The following is a 22,605-nucleotide window of genomic DNA, read 5'->3' on the forward strand; positions in this document are numbered from 1 at the left end:
AAACCTACAAAACTCCTGACATCTGGGTCAAATCAGATTGCTGTTATGGACACACATAGTCGGTAGGCAATATGATGGCCATGATGTACCATGGGTAGCAAGAATATGAGAGGGGGCAATGTACCCTTGCTTGTGTTTCAGTGCTGAGAATGCCAGCAGGCACGCATCTCCTACCGATCAGCAGATATAAATCACACATGAGATTAACAAGGATCTGTGACAGAGCATTATAGAGATGTTCATGTTCAAATGTAGTACTCTTTTCCAATAAGGAACAGAAACATTAGTTAGTTTTAAGCCAGCTCAATGAGTAGAAGACAAACAACACTAAAAATATTCATTTGTCTGGCAGGCAGGGCAGCGTCACAGTGCACGTGACTGCCAACTGTCAGAGGCTTTTCATTGTCTTCATAAATACGTATGGAAAATACAGGTGTTCCAAAAAGATCTTTACAACTTTGCCCATAAATATTTCAGAAATGGGGAGAGGTAGAAACATACGGTTCGCGGTATAATGATCACTTGCACTAAAGGTTCTAGTGGCCATTTAACAGACTGCACTGTATTAAGGGGACGATATTTTCTAGACCCAAATTCGCGACACGTCATCACTGTTATCATACCAAAGATGGACATAATGGCTATTATGTAGGTGATCATAATGCTCTGCCTGATCAATGTACACATATACTAACACACTGTGCAAGTCACAGTAAAGGGCACAACAGTGGGTACTTAATACCAATGTTAGTGACATTCTAGGCAATTCCATTCACATATTGAGACAAAAAAAATTATTGCAGTCATGTCTTGACACATGTTCTAATCTCTTCTATCTTATACTCAGTAGTCCCATGCATGATTCTCTATGGTCACTTCAGAACTGTCACGCAGCCTTCCGTGAACACTGAGGTTTACAAATTTATCGAACTGCGTTTTGCAAGGAAATCACACTGTTTCTTCTACAGATTCTACATTTAGGTCCTGGAGCAGTTTTGGAACACTTTTGTATGGGCTATACTGGCATCTTGCCATCCGTGTGTGTGTGTGTGTGTGTGTGTGTGTGTGTGTGTGTGTGTGTGTGTGTGTGTGTGTGTGTGTGTGTGGAGGATGACCTGTCGAATCGACTGGTCTCATCTTTTGCAGCGATATACAACTCTCGTTTTGTTCAACAGTTCGCAGTAGTAAGCAGCATTGGTAGTGCATCACTCATGCAAAAAATCAATCAGCAAAACACCTTGCTGATTGAAAAAAATTGTTGAAAGAACCTTACCAGCTGACAGTAGTCTTGGCTTTCACTGGTGCTGCTTCCACTTTCCTCCGCCACTCCTTACTGGCTTGTTTGGATTCTGGAGTGTAGTGGTGAACCCATCTTTCGTCGCAGGTAACGATCCGACTCAAAAATGCATCACCTTCTTCCGCAAACCCTGCTGTGAGCCTCTGACAGACCTCCAAACATCTCAACTTCAGATTTTAGGTCAAAAGTTTAGGGACCCAGCTGGAACACACTTTACGGAACTGTAGGTCATTTGTGATGTTTGCTTGACAGCTCCCGTAACTGATTCCGTCTTTTTGTGCAATTTCTGATACTATGGTCCATCGATCGCCGTCAGTAATGTCTTCAATTGCACAAATGTTTTTGTCTGCAATGCTGGTCCGAGGATGGGAATCGTGTTGCTGATTTTCCACACATTCTTGTCCTTCCTTGAACTTTTTATGCCAGGCAAACACATGTGTCCTTGATAATGTTTTATCATCGAACTGTGCAGTCAATCTTTGGCAAATTTCTGCTGCTGTTAACTCCTTCACGAGCAATAAACTTGATAATTATGTGTTGCGCAATGGAGGGGGTGCACCTGTTGCTCAGACATCATGAGAAATGGAGGGAAATGGAGGGAAATATCTAACAACATGATCTCCTCACTTCTAACGGTCCCGCCTAAGCGTAGCAGAAGTGTGGAGCCAGTCCTACCAACTGTTGATGTTTAGGAACAAAAATCCCATTTATATTTGATCCCCCCCCCCTCGTTCCAACAATCATCTAGCTGTAGAATGCAGGAAAACTAAGTAAGGCAACCATCTATGGAGATGAGGCCGCCACAGATGAAAATCTCCATGGCCAACAGTTGCCTAGGTGTTAGGAAATCTCATCGAGGAGCAACCTGTCCAGGTGCTAGTTGCCTCACGGTCTCATTGCAGACATTTTAGATCATCTAAGTTACCTGACAACCACATTGAAGTGTATTCCAACTGCAGGCCTCCACATGAATCTAAGAAAGTGCATCTTGATTGACCACAAAATAAAAATCTTGCAGCATCCAGTTAATGGTGATGGAGCCTTTCCCGATCCAGAGAAAATTAGAGCAGTCACAAATTTTCTGATTCCTAAGCATATTTGTCATATAAGAAGTTTTCTCAGAATGTGCTCGTACTATCAGCTGTTAACAAAAGGCTCTTTTACAAAGGAACATCTGTTGAAAGAAATACTGAAGAAATGCCAAATTTTCCTGGAATGAGGTGCAAGTAAGTTCTTTCCTTGTCCTTAAGAAAGTACTAACAGCTCCAGTCCTAGCAACATATGATGAGAATGCCAAGACAGAACTTCAGACAGACACTAGAGGTTACGGATAGCTGCAGTTTTGTAGAAATTCAAGAAGTCTAGGATGAATTACTCTACAACCAGGAGAAAGTGCCTGGCAGTTGTTAGCTCCAGTAACAAGTTCTGGTTGTATTTATTTGGCAAATCATTCACTGTTGTGACAGATCACCATTCTCTATGCTAATTGTCTAGCACGAAGTACCAATCGAGTCACCTGGTGAGATAGGCACTGAGACTTCAGGAATACCCAGTTGATTGAAACATGGGCCGCAATTACCTTCGAGCCATCTGATACCAGTTCCACCTGTAGCAGCACTATTCCACTGGATCGGACTCAACTTCTTAGGGAGGTTCCTTAAGTTAACAAATGAGAATTGATGGATAATAGTCTGCACTGACTACCTCATCTGCTACGCTGCCACCAAAGCTGTAGCAAATGCTGACGCTCCAGAAATTGCAAGGTCCCTAGTAGAAGACCCAGTGTGATGACCTCTGATGGTGTAAAAGTTCTTCAGTCAAGACTAGTATCACAGGTAAGTTCACATTGTAATATTACCAGCAGGATGAAAAATGCTTACCACCTACAGTATGCTTTGCTAAGACACTGGCAGATATGCTCTCAATGTAAGTTAATGATTAACATGGAGATTGGGATAGAACACTGACAGTAATGAGAGTTCCCTAGAACACAGAGAAGCAAGATACTATAGACTTCAGTCTGTTCTTTCTGCTCCACAGTCACAAGGCCAAAATGACAACAGATACACTGTTCCCATTTCAACCAGATGTTACTAACGCAACTACATGAGATGTATCATATCAGGATTGAAGAAGCAAGACAGTTGGCTTGACATGCACTCTGGACACACGAGAGAATCATCAAGAGCACTATAATGCCAATCAGCAGCTGGTGAGACTCGGCATAGGAGACTCGATATGGATTTTTACACCTGTGAGGAAATGCGAAATATCAGGAAAGTTACTAACGCACTACTCTGGATGATTATGACACTGGATCACGAACACAAAAGTGTAGAGATGTCGTCCATGACCTCCATGCGAAGCCCTGCTACAGTCCTGAGGCACAAATCAGTGATGGGGACTTCTCGCTCAAGGGAACTTAAGGCCAGCTCAACAAACATGAAGTTTTGACAGAGGGTCTGCCTTCAATGCTCATCATAGTGAAGAGCACATGACAATATGACAAGGCTGTGAAATTCTGTCAGCACAGCCATTGATAACATCTAGATCAAGGAGGCTATAGTTGGTTCTTATGAGAAGGTCTGAAGGTCTCTCCAGGAGAGAGAGCAATGTCACAAGTTGTGGTGCATGCAATGTGGCGTAGCAGTTAGTATCGCTGGATCGCGTACTGCAGGTCAACATGTCACACCAAACCAACAGCAATTATTTGTTAGTCAGTATTTATAATTTATGGAAGGGTCTCAAAAGTCCTTATGTTAGTACAGTCTGGAATATTCGATGTTTCTATAAACAGCAGCACTCTCCATCCAGTTCAGTTCTGTTTCTTTCTATCTGTATGTTGACTTTGTAGTAAATGTGCCTTCAGTTCTAAGTGTTGTACCCTATTGATGACCCTGATTTTGGATTTGGATTATTTTGGTCACAATGTGACAATAGTGATTACTGCAATACATGCTACACATAGGTACCAAATCTTACCTTTCCTCTTTAGAAAGCTTCTTCCGTTGCACTGGTCTGTCTTTCCTGTTGGAAGCAAAGAACTGCGAAACTAACTGATAGTCTCTCACCAATCTCTTCCGTCTCGCCCTTTCACGAAGGTGTCTTGTGTACATGTCAACCTGGGCCAGTTTCAGTGCTGAAAAATTATAACAATGACATCAGTATATTCCTATTTGTGACACAACATTAGACCAAAACTTACTTTTGGTTAAATAAATGAATCACCGTTCGTTTTACACTAAGTGTTCGTTCAGCAAGCAATATGCCATCAGAGTACGAATCGAATGCATATGTATATTCAATCGCTTAGAACTGATTAAAATAAAATATTTTTTCATAGTCTAACTCATGCCTTAAAAAAGAAAAAAAGGGGCTATCTTACAATTTTTGAGACACTTACCAATGTCCAATTCTTCATCTTCAATGTTGTTTACAAACAATGACGACACCAATGATTCTGCTCCATTGTCATATTCCTAAATAAAAGTAATGTCATGAGCCAAGATGTAAGGAATAAGAATATTCAAGTACAATATAGTGCCATAGAGTAAGTCAAAGAGTATATAAGAGCCATACTGGCACTGTAACTGATTGGCATAGAACAGGAGCGTATACCAGAAAATGCTACACAAATGAGAAGCACAAATATCTACTATTGTGAACAAGAAAAATGGCAGCATTGGTCATAAGAGTTTTGAACCAGTAATATCGTAAACTTGCTGGAAATATAATTGTGTATACCATGACCACACACACTTTATGCATATGTGGTCAGAGGATATAGAATGACGTTTCCAGAATTTTAGCATTTGACAGATTGTACAGGCCTCATGCTACCTTGTATTCACTGGACCGTATGACATGTCCCAGCAAGGTTATCAGATATTATGCTTTTTAATACATGACAGGAGCATATATCTGCCTTGAATATTTTTATTGTACGTAAAGTGGGCAATTTATTTTTGCAGATATTTTATCATTTATATCCATAATGTGCTAATCAACATTTATCAGACGATGTGAATATGCCTTGAAGTAGGTGAAACATGCATCACTGTGAATACGTAAACAGTAATTGTTTTTGATCAAGATACAAAGTTTCAATATCTGAGGAAAAATGTTAGTGGAAGAAGAAATATCACTGGTTTGGAGGATTTCCGGAAGGATACTGTCTGTCATATTGTACTGGAATTGTACAACTGTAGCATGTAACCCATTCAGCAAAAGATAGCAGATGTCTTACATGACAAGATTCTGTTGGCATGATTCAGAAATCATCAGGATCCAAATACAGAAAATGCAATAATGAAAGATGTGTTCTGGTGGAGAAATTTAATATTGCAACAGTTTGTGCAACTTTTCTGAATAAAATGCACAACACTGGGATAGAAAATCAGTCAGACAATTATTTATATTAATGATACCCAACTCATCCAAAACTATTCCAAGGAGCATATTTGCCAGGATGCAAAGGGCAATGGTGACCCGAAAAATGCTCACTAGCAAAAGAAAAGTCATCAGAATACAGTTATATCAAAAATGCAAATCTAATATTTACATTCAGAAATGTAGCAATTATCATGAGAAGATGAATAGTGACATTTCAAATCACTGATTTACTGAGCAGTTCAGAGGAGGGTTGTGTCATCAACATGGATAATGACTAATTCAAACACAAGGATGAAAGAAACTCAGTGGTGAAGAGAGAAACATTTGAATTTTGGAAGCTATACAAAAGTGGATATGTTGGAGAAGTCACATGCCACAAGTCCGTTCAAAACCAGACCCACTTCTACTACAACCCAACTGAAAATATGGTGGCACAATGAAAGGAAAGGTTGCATCTAAAAGTACATATTCAGAATTAAATGAGCGTAGAATTTACATGAGGAAGCCACTGCTAATATTACTGTGGGAAGCTGGGTTAAGTACATAGGCCACACTAGAAATTTTCAAGAAAACAACTTTCTGAAAGTAAGTGCCTAAAACAATTTGTTAGAAAGTATTATCATTGCTTCATATGAGTCTTTGGACCCTGAATTCTAAGTTACACTTTGTTTTTCATACCAGGACATGTAAACACTGTTCCTGTCTTCTTCCCATTTCCTTTTTCCTCTCAACAATATAGCAATACTGTATATATATTCATACTATTAGTATTGTTATTTCAGCTTAAAAAAAAAAAAATTTGCATGTTCCACATCCATGAGGATCTATGGAATGAAAAACTGATCTAATCTAATCTAATGAATGAAACACACACAACACTGGTGTAATATTCTACAACATTCAATAGATATTTAATACAATTTTGGTAAACATTTTTGGAATACAGTGATCAATAGATTATTATATTTTGACTAAAGTTCAGTCTTGATCACACCATTTATGTTTCAATGATATAGGTAACCGGTTTCGGTTATTTTTACATAACCATCATCAGACCCATGGCTCCCTTAGGATGGTAGGCGGAGCTCTCCTCAGCTGCTACAAAGCTTCATAGTCTGCTGGATTTGGCTAGACAACACGAAGGCCATTTCTGATGACTGATGTCAAAAATGAGAACACAGGTTGGGGCAGGAGAAAAGAGGAGGGTGCACCTCCAATACTTGCCTGCCCCCCCCCCCCCTCCCGTTGCCCCCAAACTGCCAATTTAGCTGTTCCACAATAGTGTTTGCCAGTCTCATTTCTGTAGCTGCATTCTTCATGTTTCTAATTAAGTCCATGTTAAGAACACTTTGGAAGAACATACCCTCTCAAAATCATCTCGCTGTGGCATATATCCAAGCTGTGTTGCCTCTTCTGGAGTAATATCCATTGGCGGCAGCTGTGCTGTCAGTGTAGGAGAAAGTGGATCAGAATTTGTGCATGTCTGATCAGTCAGTTTCGATTTTGAACTCTGTGCAGGAGGCCATGTTAAACGACCGATGCTTCCCTCTATGAAGCGTGATATGTATTCTTCCTTGGCTTCTGCAATTAGATGTGCATTTGTTAATTTCCAATACATGATAAAAAATTAACCATGGAATCAAATTTTGGAAATGCAATGTCACATATAAAGCACTATATGAAAACCAAAGAGTAATCAGTGAAGCCGTTAAACAAACATGCATGACAAAATGCAATTGTAATGAACAAACAGTTGCTTGTTTTATAGAGAAGTACAAAACATTCAACAGCAGCTGGAATCAGACAAAGAAAATAATTCTTTGTTTTAATGTATTGAAAAACCCTCCTCCATAAACCCTCACACATGCTCAAGCATTCCTGGACAATAAATTACCTTCACTTGTACGAGTCTCTATATGTCTGCTTATATCTTCCCAGTTTCCAAAGCCATACTGTTCAATGGCATTCAATAAATGCAGTTCTTCACGAGCTGACCATCCACCTCGTCCAAGACCAACTCCAATTGCACCCGAATCCTAAGAAAGAGTAACATACAACATTCAATAACTGACTCAGCAAAGTCTTTAACACTGAAAATGGGATTCTTTAATAAGCTTTTTTTTCCCCTATGCTTTTTCATTCCTAATGCAGTATATAGTGCCACAAATAGCTCAGGTTTCTGAGTCTACCTCCATACGAGGTATTAAATCAACAATCCACATGAAAAATGTAGCTGTGCATCATATGACACAATACAAATTAAATATTACGGGAATAATATCATGTGAAAGAGGAAATGTAATCGGCAAAAGTCATTTTGTGAGAGCCAGGAAGAATTTGGTAAGCACATGAAAAATACACTACCATGTTATTTGGATGACATCACAAGTTCAACATTCAGAGCAGGACAGACAGAGGGAACTAACATTATAAACACCAAACCTGCCACATTTGTCCTTATACACAGTATTGCTCACACGATGCCTTATCATAGTATTACATACACCTCTATACCAAAGAGATACATCATACCACACCACAAAGCAACACTCCCAGTTTTAATCAGGCAAAATCTGTACATCTGAATGACTATCAGCTACTCATTTTACCTGTTTCATTTGCGTTACCCATCACAGAAATCTTACAAATTATCGTAGAAAAGACTGAGCAGTCAAGGATAGCACCAGCAGATATTGATAACTCTAGTACTGACAATACATTCAAAATGAAAACAGAACTTCATAAAAATATTTGCAAGAGAAGAGCAACATGAATCACATGAAAAACCCAGAACAATTAAAGCTGATCTTACAGACACATCAAGTGTTTTTTTACTTATTTCTTCATTTTATTTTTCGTTTTTATACATTGAATATCAGATTTCTGTTTTTTTAATTGTGTCTTTAGAATAAACTAAGAAAACAAGGAAAAGAAACAGAACATGGACAGGTGCTGAAGGGAGAGGAAACTTCTCCAAATCCTCGCAAGACTGACACCATGCAAAGGAAATGATTAGAAAGTAACAATTCAATGTCTAGAATACTTTAAAGAATGAGCAGTAAACAGCCAGATGGATGCGCCAAATGTGAAACACAAAATAAAACAAAGGTGGAAACAATCCATAATGTGGAAAAACAAAAGAAAGATAAGTAAATAGGAGAGGGGCACAAGAAACAGACTTAAGGCCAACAAAAATGAATAGAAAATAAATAAGAGAGCAGAAATAGGTACAGAAGAGGAAGGAGGTGGGCAAGGGACAAAGAGCACATACGATAGCGCAAAATTTAAACAGAAAAGGGAAGGTAAAAATCTTAGCAGGAGAAATAGGAGCATTTAGCTGGACAAAAACACCACATGTGGAGGTCACAGCATGTGTTAGAGAGAGCCAGTACCCATCTTCTGAATTCATAAGAAGTTAGGAATGGCAACTCAAATTACCTCTAAGTTATGAATTGCATGCCAAAGATGATTTTTTCCAAAGCATATGATAGTATTTGTAAATTCTCACTTTATGTTTATACTCGTTGTGCAGAATGTCCTTTCAGCTACGCTGCCAGGTTGTCATGTCTTCTTGGGACAGTATTTCCACACTACTCCACCATCAAGTCCTCCATGACACACTGGGTTAGCTGGGGAAGCCTCTCCTCCCTTCAATTCACTGTCTAACCCTTCCCTTCATCACAGCAATACAAAGGGAGGGGATAATCAGAATATATAAACGGGAGTAGTAGTTTCCCTGGACAACACAGTACGTCAAGCAGCATTTCATGGCGACCAGTTATGTTGCCATAACATTGTGCAAGAAAGATATGACATCTTGGCTACATATTCAAAAGAACAGTATGCAGGACAGTGTGACCTCAATTGGTCTGCAGTGTTGGCACAATTTAATCATGCGAGAGAATATGTACATTTTTCTTAGTCTGTTAGGTCTGCCACACACTTCACACTGGTTTGCAAAGTATAGATGTAGATATAGCTAGCCCTGATAAATGACACCCAGAAGCTCAGTAATGATTTCAGTATTGTTTGCATGCCAGTCAACTATTATTTATACTGCATTTAGCACTTTCCAGTATCATATTAATGGTTCTTATAAATAAGATATAATTTATATATTTTGCTTCCTGAAATAGGAATAGTATTGGATTTCTCCACCACTTAACATCCCATGCAAAGGCCTTCAACTTCACTGTTTATCTATATTTCATAAGGTAGTAAGTCTATGAGGTGGGCAATAAAGCTCTCATTTTCTGCCACCTCCTCCCAGTGAACGTGGGCGACATTTCAATAACTTGATTCTACAGAGTGCAGCTTTATAGCCTACATTTGCAGCAGGATGAACTGATTTAATATTCCCAAATAAAATCCAAAGCATTAATGCACAGACTATGAAATGGGTGAATTCACATACAGATGACACACACAGCTTCCTTCCCTTATGTTACCTTGATAACTGTGGCATCAGTAAGAGATCCAGCCACAAAGTTAAAGAATAAAATAAAATTTGCCAAATCCTGAAAACGCAGACCTCTTACTAGATGGGATAAATGCTATCCAAAAGATGAAATATATTTAGCATCTTCCTATACATTGTGTCAGGCACCTTTCAGTGGCTGGACTTTCAGTTTCAACCAAATATAGGCACTTGTGTACCTTAACACCAGTCACTGAAGCACAACCATGGAAGGAGAAATCCAGCGATTAATGTATCTTGTACCAGTGAGAAAGAGCTTTACCCCATTAACAGGACAGGATGTAGTAAAGGTCTGAAATTCTATTACTGGCTTATCTTTATTCACCCAGGGATAATCTCAAAATGATGTAAGATTTGTCAAGGTAATACAATACTAATCAATAGGCCAAAATATAACACACAACATACATATTATGCTTTAATGGGATAGAACAGGTAGCTTACAGGGGTAGGACAGGTAATCGGCCATGGCCTAGGTTAAGGAACCGTCCCAGAATGTGCCACAGTGATCCACCAAAACTACGGAAAGCCCAAATCGGGATGGCTGGGCAGAGCAGCTCCATCCTCTAAAATACGAGGTCAGCATCCTAACAGCTGCACATCCTCATTTGGTAACCAACATTACTGTAAAATCCTAAAGTCTGTAGTTACAAAAACCAAAAAATGTGTGCAAAAAATAAAGTTCAAAAATAATTAGGAACAGTAGTCACCAAGAAACTACGAAAGAGAACAGTGTGAATGATAGTGTTGAATGAGGGGCAAGCCAGTGTTCTGATGCGATGCGATACCACTCCTGCAATGCTTAATGGCAGCTAAAGCAATTTGTGCTACATGGCTTAGGCTGCTGTACCCGATGGAATAGCCTTGTGACTGCAGTTGGCTTGTAGGCTTTCTACTGATGGCAGTCAATATGATGGAAGCCTGTATTCATTGTCATGATTTCTGTTGGCAGGCACTTCCATTATCTCAATTGCCTTTCATATCTTTGCCTTTAAGGCAAGTGCTACTTAACAAATACGCCAGATTCCTAGAATTGTATGGCCATGTCACACTCATTGGGATGTTCTACCACTGCTGAATTCCTACACTGACTAAGCCTTACATATCACTCAACTCTGTTGTTGTTGTTGTTGTGGTCTTCAGTCCTGAGACTGGTTTGATGCAGTTCTCCATGCTACTCTATCCTGTGCAAGCTTCTTCGTCTCCCAGTACCTACTGCAACCTACATCCTTCTGAATCTGCTTAGTGTATTGATCTCTTGGTCTCCCTCTACGATTTTTACCCTCCACGCTGCCCTCCAATGCTAAATTTGTGATCCCTTGGTGCCTCAAAACATGTCCTACCAACCGATCCCTTCTTCTAGTCAAGTTGTGCCACAAACTTCTCTTCTCCCCAATCCTATTCAATACCTCCTCATTAGTTACGTGATCTACCCACCTTATCTTCAGCATTCTTCTGTAGCACCACATTTACAAGCTTCTATTCTCTTCTTGTCCAAACTAGTTATCGTCCATGTTTCACTTCCATACATGGCTACACTCCATACAAATACTTTCAGAAACGACTTCCTGACACTTAAATCTATAATCGATGTTAACAAATTTCTCTTCTTCAGAAACGCTTTCCTTGCCATTGCCAGTCTACATTTTATATCCTCTCTACTTCGACCATCATCAGTTATTTTACTCCCTAAATAGCAAAACTCCTTTACTACTTTAAGTGTCTCCTTTCCTAATCTAATCCCCTCAGCATCACCCGATTTAATTTGACTACATTCCATTATTCTCGTTTTGCTTTTGTTGATGTTCATCTTATATCCTCCTTTCAAGACACTGTCCATTCCGTTCAACTGCTCTTCCAAGTCCTTTGCTGTCTCTGACAGAATTACAATGTCATCGGCGAACCTCGAAGTTTTTACTTCTTCTCCGTGAATTTTAATACCTACTCCGAATTTTTCTTTTGTTTCCTTTACTGCTTGCTCAATATACAGATTGAATAACATCGGGGAGAGGCTACAACCCTGTCTCACTCCTTTCCCAACCACTGCTTCCCTTTCATGCCCCTCGACTCTTATAACTGCCATCTGGTTTCTGTACAAATTGTAAATAGCCTTTCGCTCCCTGTATTTTACCCCTGCCACCTTCAGAATTTGAAAGAGTGTATTCCAGTTAACGTTGTCAAAAGCTTTCTCTAAGTCTACAAATGCTAGAAACGTAGGTTTGCCTTTTCTTAATCTTTCTTCTAAGATAAGTCGTAAGGTTAGTATTGCCTCACGTGTTCCAACATTTCTACGGAATCCAAACTGATCTTCCCCAAGGTCGGCTTCTACCAGTTTTTCCATTCGTCTGTAAAGAATTCGCGTTAGTATTTTGCAGCTGTGACTTATTAAACTGATAGTTCGGTAATTTTCACATCTGTCAACACCTGCTTTCTTTGGGATTGGAATTATTATATTCTTCTTTAAGTCTGAGGGTATTTCGCCTGTCTCATACATCTTGCTCACTAGATGGTAGAGTTTTGTCAGGGCTGGCTCTCCCAAGGCTATCAGTAGTTCTAATGGAATGTTGTCAACTCCCGGCACCTAGTTTCGACTTAGGTCTTTCAGTGCTCTGTCAAACTCTTCACGCAGTATCATATCTCGCATTTCATCTTTATTTACATCCTCTTTCATTTCCATAATATTGTCCTCGAGAACATCGTCCTTGTATAGACCCTCTATATACTCCTTCCACCTTTCTGCTTTCCCTTCTTTGCTTAGAACTAGGTTTCCATCTGAGCTCTTTATATTCATGCAATTGGTTCTCTTTTCTCCGAAGGTCTCTAACTTTCCTGTAGGCAGCATCTATCTTACCCCTAGTGATATATGCCTCTACATCCTTACATTCGTCCTCTAGCCATCCCTGCTTAGCCACTTTGCACTTCCTGTCAATCTCATTTTTGAGACGTTTGTATTCCTTTTTGCCTGCTTCATTTACTACATTTTTGTATTTTCTCCTTTTATCAATTACATTCAATATCTCTTCTGTTACCCAAGGATTTCTATTAGCCCTCGTCTTTTTACCTACTTGATCCTCTGCTGCCTTCACTGTTTCACCTCTCAAAGCTACCCATTCTTCTTCTACTGCAATTTCTTCAGTTTCAATCTGCAGTTCATAACCAATAGATTGTGGTCAGAATCCACATCTGCCCCAGGAAATGTCTTACAATTTAAAACCTGGTTCCTAAATCGCTGTCTTACCATTATATCATCTATCTGAAACCTTCCAGTATCTCCAGGCTTCTTCCATGCATAAAACCTTCTTTCATGATTCTTGAACAAAGTGTTAGCTAAGATTAAGTTAAGCTCTGTGCAAAATTCTATCAGGCGGCTTCCTCTTTCATTCCTTACCCCCATTCCATATTCACCTTCTAATTTCCTTCTCTTCCTTTTCCTACTATCGAATTCCAGTCACCCATGACTTAAAGTTTTGTCTCCCTTCACTATCTGAAAAATTTCTTTTATCTCATCAAACATTTGATCAATCTGTTCGTCATCTGAGGAGCTATTTGGGATATAAACTTGTACTACTGTGGTAGGCGTGAGCTTCGTATCTATCTTGGCCACAACAATACGTTCACAATGCTGTTTATAGTAGATTACCCGCATTCCTATTTTTTATTCATTATTAAACTTACTCCTGCATTACCCCTATGGAAATACAGTCTTTGAAAATAAAAATATACATCTTACCACAAATAGAACATTTGAACTTTGTTAGCTGAGTGGTAAATTCATTGGTGGATCTGTTTCCTATATTGACTGCCTAGGTATTCTAGAAATATATCTCTAAACTAGATCTTCATTTATGTATGCTGAAGACCTGTAGAAGAGGAGGTTTTACATCATGTTTTACATCATGTTTTACATCATGTTTTACATCATGTTATACATACAATATGCTTACTAGATATTAAATTTAATCACGAATTTTAACACAATAAATTCTATAAGGATTAATCCTCTAATGATGGAAGTTTAGAATTCCTGTAGTTAGTTATAAAACTTACAATCATTAATGATGTCTTTTTCAGATACAGCTGAAGTGAAGTTGAGAAAAGAAAGTTATGGGCATGATACTATACATCTGTTAATAACGTGAATGTAAACAGCTTTCGATTCAAAGACTAGTGGACGGTGCATTGTGGACAGTGAGACTGAATGGAAGAATGATAAGGGAAGATTCAGAAAGTTGAAGATTCACTGTAGATGAACACAGAGAAGCAGTAGATGTTTGAAAGAAATTGAAAAGCAGTTAACAGCTTTCAAAACTGACTGATATATTAAAAAATGTAGGCCTAACATTCTGAAGACTCCATAAAAATGTTAAAAATGAAACAGCTGTTCTTCAGTTATACTGATGCTTCTCAGGGTGGTGTACAGAGTGCATGTACATATCAACAAGTCACTCCCTTCACTGCTGTTGCTCAATTTGATGATAACAGTGCTGAGAAGGTTAGTACATATCAGCGAAAACTTAACTCACAACAAGATCAGTGTGTGGGTTTTTATGAAGAACATAATTAAGATCCTTCAATAAGAGTTTCCCATTATGGAACATATTCAGATCTTATCTGATAGCTGTGCTGGACAATTAGGAATTGTTACATTCTTTTTTAATTTGACATATTCTCTACAAGATTTTGGTGCCACAAACAAAAATTCCTCATTATGTCACGTGGGAGGCTTTGTAAACGGTATCAAGGGCACTGCTACACAACCCATATGACAGTTGGTAAACTTATACCAGGCAACTGTATGAACATGCCTAAAGTGATGTAAGGGGTAAGAGTTCTTTTCATTTCAGATTAATATAAATCAGCAACATCTGACGGTTAGAATGAAAGCTGGAATAGTGTCAACCTGCACATAAGCTCCACCAATTTCATTAGTTTTGATTCTATTATCTAATATGTTGGCTCAAAGTAGAACACAGTTTCCATCTCACTTCCTGTAACATTTGTTCAGTACGACTTACTAGTCAATGTGTGTAGGGTGCAATTTTTCTGTTGAGGATGATGGTAAATGTCATCATGCTGGTACCTCGACAGGTTGGTAAGTGTCCTGTGCACACAATGGCAAAGTGTTCCACCCAAGTTTCTGTACACATCCACATTAGTGAAGAGGATTACAGAATTAATATCAATTTGTTCGCATAAATTGAATGACACCATGTCATTAGTTAAATGGTTGGGGAATGCATATATCATCTATGTGAGAGTGCCAGCATGTAGGATAAAACACTGCACATTGAGTAGTTGATTCTTCAAATGATGCTGCAGTTGTCAAAAGCCGCCCTAATTAAAAAATTTGAATATTTGTAATTAAAAATTGGTAAGAATTTAAATATGTCTGCTTGTGTCTGTATATGTGTGGATGGATATGTGTGTGTGTGCGCGAGTGTATACCCGTCCTTTTTTCCCCCTAAGGTAAGTCTTTACGCTCCCGGGATTGGAATGACTCCTTACCCTCTCCCTTAAAACCCACATCCTTTCGTCTTTCCCTCTCCTTCCCTCTTTCCTGATGAGGCAACAGTTTGTTGCGAAAGCTTGAATTTTGTGTGTATGTTTGTGTGTCTTTCGACCTGCCAGCGCTTTCGTTTGGTAAGCCACATCATCTTTGTTTTTTGATAAATTTTTCCCATGTGGAATGTTTCCCTCTATTATAAAAATAAATAAAATTAGACAAATAATAAAAAAATTGCATGTCCTTCCCACAGAGTTAATATTAACTAACGAAGCTGTAAGAAATGCACAAAATTTCGTGCAAGAAAATTTCTAACCACTGACTGGGTTTGCTGCTGTTTGAGTTTTTGTAACACTTCCTGCTTGAAATTTATTATTGCCCTTAGATGGCATAGCTCTGTATATGTCTATGTGGGTACGTGTAGACAGTACATGAACATACTGATGTCTTCATCTGAGCCAACTACTTTTCAAACTGTAACACTAATATCTGGACTACATGTGCACTCATTTATCTCATCTGTCCATTTCTCAGAGAATAATGTACACAAGAAAAGTTTACAAATTTAATGGCATCAAAAAATTTTACTGCAGTACACAATTTCACAACAATGTGAGAAAGTTGTTTTGGTGAGTGTCTCTCCAGTTGACAAGTTAATACGTAACGTATTCAAATCATCTTATGACGACTTGGTAAAAAGTCAAAACCGGAAATGGTACCATTTGTGTGATCTGAAGTTGAAATAAAAATAAATAAATAAAAAAAAATAAATAAAAAAAGGAAGCACACAAAAGACATGGTCACATGTCAATGTACACATAAATGCCATCAGCAGGCATGTAAATGATTAAGGCTTTCAATTCTCTATGAGATGTAGAATGGCCAGCAGATCACTTTAGTGTTGTCCATGTTTTGCATTATTACCAGGCCTAGTACAGTACATAAGGGATGTGAAGACAATCAGATGATGAGTGATCATTGTGAAGGATACTGAGGGTGCTGTATACTCATATAACCCAAGTGTTATCAGCACCAAACAGAGTTTGGAAGGGGTCTTATTTTGGATCTTCATTTGGCTGGCTGGTCAAATCATGCAGTATCCAGATATGTAGGGCATTCAGATGTGTGACTGCATGGAAACAAGAAAGCAAGCATACTCATCAAGGTTCCAGTAGATCACCAAAAGGGACGATTGCCATATTGTTTGCCAAGCATATAGCAACCCCTTCACAACAGTATCTACCATTCAAGAACTAGTAACAGGCTCTCTGCAACATCGTGTGTCATCTCACACCATTGGCTGGCTACTAGCAGTGGCCAGAACAGGGAATTACCAGCCCATTCGCAGGCTGCCATTAACACCACAACACAAATGGCTGAATTTGGAATAGTGCTGTCACCAGCAAACATGGACTGCTGCTGAATGGTGTTGCATTGTTTAGGGATGAATACTGGTTCTGAACCACCGTAGATGATCCTCGTCAGTGAGTATCACGGTGACCTGGGCAAAGGTCCCACTCATCCAATGTTTTGGACAGGCACAGTGTTGATATTTGCGTCAGTGTGGGAAGCCTTTGGGTATGACTTCATTCACAGCTAGCAGTGACTGAGGGAACTCTGATGGTGCATAACAGACATCCTGCATCCTCATTTGTTACCTCTCAGACAACAGTGTCTTGTTGACATTTTTCAACAAGACAATGTCCATCACACAAGGCACGTGTCAATGAGATGTCTGCATGATGCTATGGTAATCTCATGGCCCATAAGATCCCCAGACCTGTCCCTGATAGAATATGTGGCACCAGCTTGGATGTCTACTCCATACTTGTGCCAGTACCCAGGATATCAAGGACCAGTTAGAAAGTTGTGGGTCAATTTGCCTCAGAAGCTACAATGGCTTTATGACAGCTTTCCCAACTGAATCAGTCCATGCTCCACAACACAGGGTGTGCAACATAACACTGACAAAAGAGGACTCATACTGCCAAGTTCTTTGTAAATCTGACTTATTTTGTAATCACTAGAATAACATCACATACCCTTTCAGTATCTGAAGTTTTATTTCATTTTCTTTTCCTCTTCTGGGTGCTTCACTTTTCTGTCAGGCAGTGAAAATAGTAAACAAAATTTTACATGATGGTTATGATGTTTTCCTAAGGCAGTATCTCTAATCTCTGTAGGCCTATTGTCATGTATTAAAAGATTTAATGGTAACAAATATCTGGAAAAGCACTGGACATGGGGAAATATCAACCTCAATGAAGACTAAAGGTCACACACAGAACACGCAAATCAGTCTAGTGAACAAAGCCAACCATCGGTATATCCACTTAAGTGTGATATCATATGTTACGTAATTGGCATATGCAATGTTTCTGTTTGTATGTCTCAATTCAAATACTGTACTTGTTCTTTAACAAAATGTCTTAGTTAATGTGGGTGATAGCATAGATCGTGTTGTGTACCAGACCCATATAGGACTAGTGGAGGTGGAGGGTGCATTGATGATCACAATATTACTTTCTTTTTGCATTTTCTCAATAGTGGTTTTGGTGACAGGCTGCTCTGTGGTGTAGCCTGAGCTCTAGGTTATGTTGCAATGTAACAGGCCTACTTTGGGTATCAGTTGATAAATCCAACAAATGTGTCACAATAAAAAGAGCTCCCCCCTTATCTCTCTCTCTCTCTCTCTCTCTCTCTCTCTCTCTCTCTCTCTCTCTCTCTCTCTCTCTCTCTCTCTCTCTCTCTCTCACACACACACACACACACACACACACACACACACACACACACACACACACACACACACACAGAGAGAGAGAGAGAGAGAGAGAGAGAGAGAGAGAGAGAGAGAGAGAGAGAGAGAGAGATATTCATAGTATAGCAACGATTTGGGCCACAAATGGGCAATTCTACTGACATAATTGATAAGGTGTTGGGGTGCTCACACCTCATCAGAAACTGCAGAAGTTAGAGACTTGCCCACTCCGTAAAGTGAGATAGGCGATAATCTGTGACAGATCTGAAAACAGATTACAAAGCTGGTGCAGGTAAGTGTTTTGGAGTACACCATTCAGTCACATTGTTGAACATGGGGCTCAGCAGCAAGTGACCCCTACACATTCTCACGCTGACCCAATGAAATTGCCAATTACAACTGCAGTGGGTACAGGATCATCAGGTTTGATTGTGGATCACTGTAAATGTGTCACCTAGTCACATGAACATTGTTTCTTGACAGTCCATGTTGATGGTCTTTCTAGATATATCACCACCCAGTGAAAGGCTGCTCAAAACATGCACCGTGCCGCATATAAGGTGCAACAGTAAAGTAATGAGACTGATTTTCTTTGCAAGGTGTGGCAACCCTGCAGGTGTGCATAGGTACAATATCTTTGACCTAGGTCTATAAGCTGCTTCTAATCCAAGTTGCACATTGACGCAACTGCTCAGTCGTGCGTTGTGCTGTAATAAGGTAGCATGTGTTTGTGTCTTTCGTCATGGAAATGGAACCGCATAATATTGCGTAACAGTATGCCATTTCTTTTTGCATTAAATTGGGTGAAAATTCGATGACAACTTATGGTAAGTGTCAGAAGGCTTTTGGAGAGGAGGTTATGTCAAGAGGTCAAGTTTTCTGTTGGCATAAAATGTTTAGTGAAGGCAGAACGAATGTTGAAGATGAAGACTGCAGTGGATGACCATCAACCTCACGGACAGGTGTCAACTTGGCCAGGGTGTGTGAACTCATACGATCTGATCGAAGATAATCCATGAAAATGATTGCAGAAGAACTAAACATCAATCAAAAAAACAGTTCGTCTTGGTATGAGAAAGATTTGTGCAAAAATGGCCCCCAAAAATCTCACACCACAACAGCGAGAATCACGGAAAAATGTGGCAGCCGATCTGTCAGAGCAAATGGAAATCAATTCAGGATTGTTGAGCCGTGTTATCACTGGTGATGAAAGTTGGTTTATTCAGTACCGTCCAGAGACAAAACGTCAAAGTTTGCAACGGTGTTCATAGGGCTCACCCAGACCAGAAAAAGCTTGCTTGTCAAAGTCAAAAGTGAAATGCATGCTTGTGTGCTTCTTTGAATCCAAGGGAATTGTTCATAAAGGGTGGGTGCCTCCTGGACAAACAGTTAACCAATATTACTGCAAAGAAATTTCAGAAAGACTTCGTACAAGAGTTCTTTGTGTCCGTGCCAACACTGCTGATAATTGGATTCTGCATCACGATAATGCGCCATCCCATACTGCTCTGTCAGTACAGCAATTTTTAACCTCAAAACAAATTTCAGTACTACCACAACCACCTTATTCACCAGATATTGCTCTGTGCAACTTTTTTCCATTTCCAAGAGTCAAAATGGCAGTCAAGGGACACCATTTTCAAACAACACAAGATGTCCAAAAAGCTGTGACGAGGGTCTTGGAGGATATTACAGGAATTGAGTTCCAGAAATGTTACCATCAATGGTAGAAGCACTGGAAAAAGTGTGTGCAATCAGAAGGGAACTACTTTGAAGGAGACAACACTAGATTTGACTAAAATAGTAAGCAAATATTTTTTCACATCAGTCTCATTACTTTATTGTCGCATCTTGTATGCAGTGCAGCTGGGGCAGTATTACGCTATGGGGGGCATTTACTTGCACTTCCACAGAACCTGTTGTAGTAATCGAAGGGGGCATGACAGCTGTGGACTACTAAACATACTTGCAGGCTAACTGCATCCCTTCATGTTTGATGTTCTTCCCAGTGACACCCGGCATCTTCCAGCAAGGTAGCTAACTGTCTGTGCCACAAGGCCAGAATCATGCTGAAGTGGCTTGAGGAGCATTACAGTAAACACATGGTGTCACTTTGGACAACAAATTCGCCTCAACCCGGAGGAACATCTAACTATCCATTGCTAGCACTGTGCTCATTATCCACCAACCACAATTTAAGGTATTGCATGATGTGTGTAGGTGTGTGTGCATTCTGTAGTAGTTATTATGTAAATGGCAAAAATCTCAATTTTTTTCCCACTGTGGTCTAATATTTTCAAGTTTCAAATATGTTTCAAGGAATTAATAACGACACTCCCCTTAACCACACTCCTGTGGAAACACCATTACTTTGTCATTTATGTTATGCTAATGTTTTTGTGTTACTAGTGATCTCAACCACTGATTATTTCTTAAAGCTCATAGCTCCACCATGTTAATGACGTCATTGGTCTGTGTGCACAATACTGGATTTTTACTACTCCCACGTAAATTTAATAGGGAAAAGACTATTGCATGAAGTTCAGGGGAAATAATAATAATCAGTATGATGATGCACTGCATCATTATTGATCCAACAAGCCAGTACAAAAAGTCGAGCACTTAATCATTATACAGACAAGTAAATAAACGTACTTTTATCTTTTGTTGCTATTTACTAGGCGCTTGTAATTGTGTTTCAATACAATAACGAGTACTGTGACTAACATTATTAAACAGAAATTGCAGCACTGATTTCAAAACGATATCAGCGTAGTCCTAAACTAAATTCGAACTTTGTGGATGCAAACTAACTGGCAAAACAAGGACTTTAATGATACGCCTAGGTAATTGCTTACCTTCATCGTTTTCAATCAAGACAACAGTATCTAATAGTTTACACGTTTGCCTCTGCAATACAGGTTAAACAAATGTAATACCTCTCAACATTAAAAACATTTACACAAATAAACTCTTCTAATTACAACAAAGTAAAACAAAAATCTAGTGTAACACGAAACAGAGACCACTTATTTACCAGGATGATGAATCACCTTTTAATTCCGTATGCCTTGTAAAGTCTTCATTTTTATCACTAATAACCAACGACGCATAAATAATAATTGTACTTACCATGAACTGGTAGGCATGATCATTTCGATGCTGACCAATCTCTCCTCCAGCAGAGAAGCACTAAAACATAACAAATAAAACATCTTTCATAAATGTCACTACGAATTACAAATTTACCGCCCATTAGCATCCCCACCACCATCACGTGACGTACAGCGCCCTACCTGTAGGCACAAATCGAAATCAGGGCATTCTGCACACTTTATTCTTAGTCCCGTGATATCTTCCTGGCAATATGTACAGTTATATTTTGCAAATAAATCTGAAAGACAAAATATAAAAGCGTTAGTAAAAGAATTCGAAGAGATTGTGTAGGTAACAGCATAAAATACGCCTACCCATTCACAACACCAAACACTTACCCGCCATGTTAGTTCTCTTATGACGTCAGCTACCAAACATCATCAAACCAAAACATGATGGAAATCATTAAACCAGCCTTCCCAAATTTCATAAATATTAGTGCAAAACACTTTTAGCAGTTACCAGTAAAATTATACAAACAGCAATCTGATCATAGCCATTAGGAAACATAACTCTCTCAGACTACTCAACAACTTCCCAGTAGTCACCACATATCCGCCATTATGCCAATACATCTGAATTGAGAAAATAGTAGAGGTATCCAATCTAAACAGCTTCAGCTTTTAAATAAGCAGTATTACAATAAAATACAATTTGCCACTGCCAGTTAATTCTCCATGTAACTTTTTAACTGAAACTGAACATTTAACTGTGGATAGAAGATACATGCACCTTGTTATACGTTTCTAATATCTTTGCTCTTGATAAGCACAGGCGTCTAAAGCTAGCGAAATGAGGGATGCTCAACTACCGGACCTACCGATAGATGGCTCTACCAGCTGATTACTGTCGTCTGTATTGCCCGCCATATTCGAATTTGGCAAGAAGTTTCTTTCGGTCTGTACGGTGTATAAGGAATTAAGGATTATCGAAATGGTGATTTCTTGTTCCGCTTTCAAGCGTACGAAGCGATGGAGTAAGGAAAGTGACTTACCATTTCACAGGTAATAGGACTACCG

General features: G+C 39.2%; 1 protein-coding gene across 3 annotated transcripts in view; it reads right to left on the reverse strand.

Moving 5' to 3' along the window:
* LOC124613161 (transcriptional adapter 2B-like) overlaps positions 1–22,326 on the reverse strand; it is a 91,492-nt gene extending 69,166 nt beyond the window's left edge. Inside the window, exons 1-7 of one of the 3 annotated variants that reach the window (XR_006979613.1) lie at positions 21,925–22,326; positions 21,727–21,824; positions 21,563–21,622; positions 7,584–7,725; positions 7,053–7,270; positions 4,701–4,776; positions 4,280–4,436 (exon numbers count right to left, since the gene is read on the reverse strand). Coding sequence is in view for 1 of the 3 variants with exons in the window: in XM_047141787.1 (XP_046997743.1) it covers positions 4,280–4,436; positions 4,701–4,776; positions 7,053–7,270; positions 7,584–7,725; positions 21,563–21,622; positions 21,727–21,824; positions 21,925–21,931 (758 nt within the window). In the remaining 2 variants the exon portion in view is untranslated. The remainder of the gene's footprint in view (positions 1–4,279; positions 4,437–4,700; positions 4,777–7,052; positions 7,271–7,583; positions 7,726–21,562; positions 21,623–21,726; positions 21,825–21,924) is intronic. The other 2 variants (XR_006979614.1, XM_047141787.1) reach the window with 2 other exon arrangements.
* Between the last annotated feature and the right edge of the window lie 279 nt (positions 22,327–22,605).

This window comes from Schistocerca americana, chromosome 4, assembly GCF_021461395.2.
Source record: "Schistocerca americana isolate TAMUIC-IGC-003095 chromosome 4, iqSchAmer2.1, whole genome shotgun sequence".
Classification (NCBI taxonomy): Eukaryota; Metazoa; Arthropoda; class Insecta; order Orthoptera; family Acrididae; genus Schistocerca; species Schistocerca americana.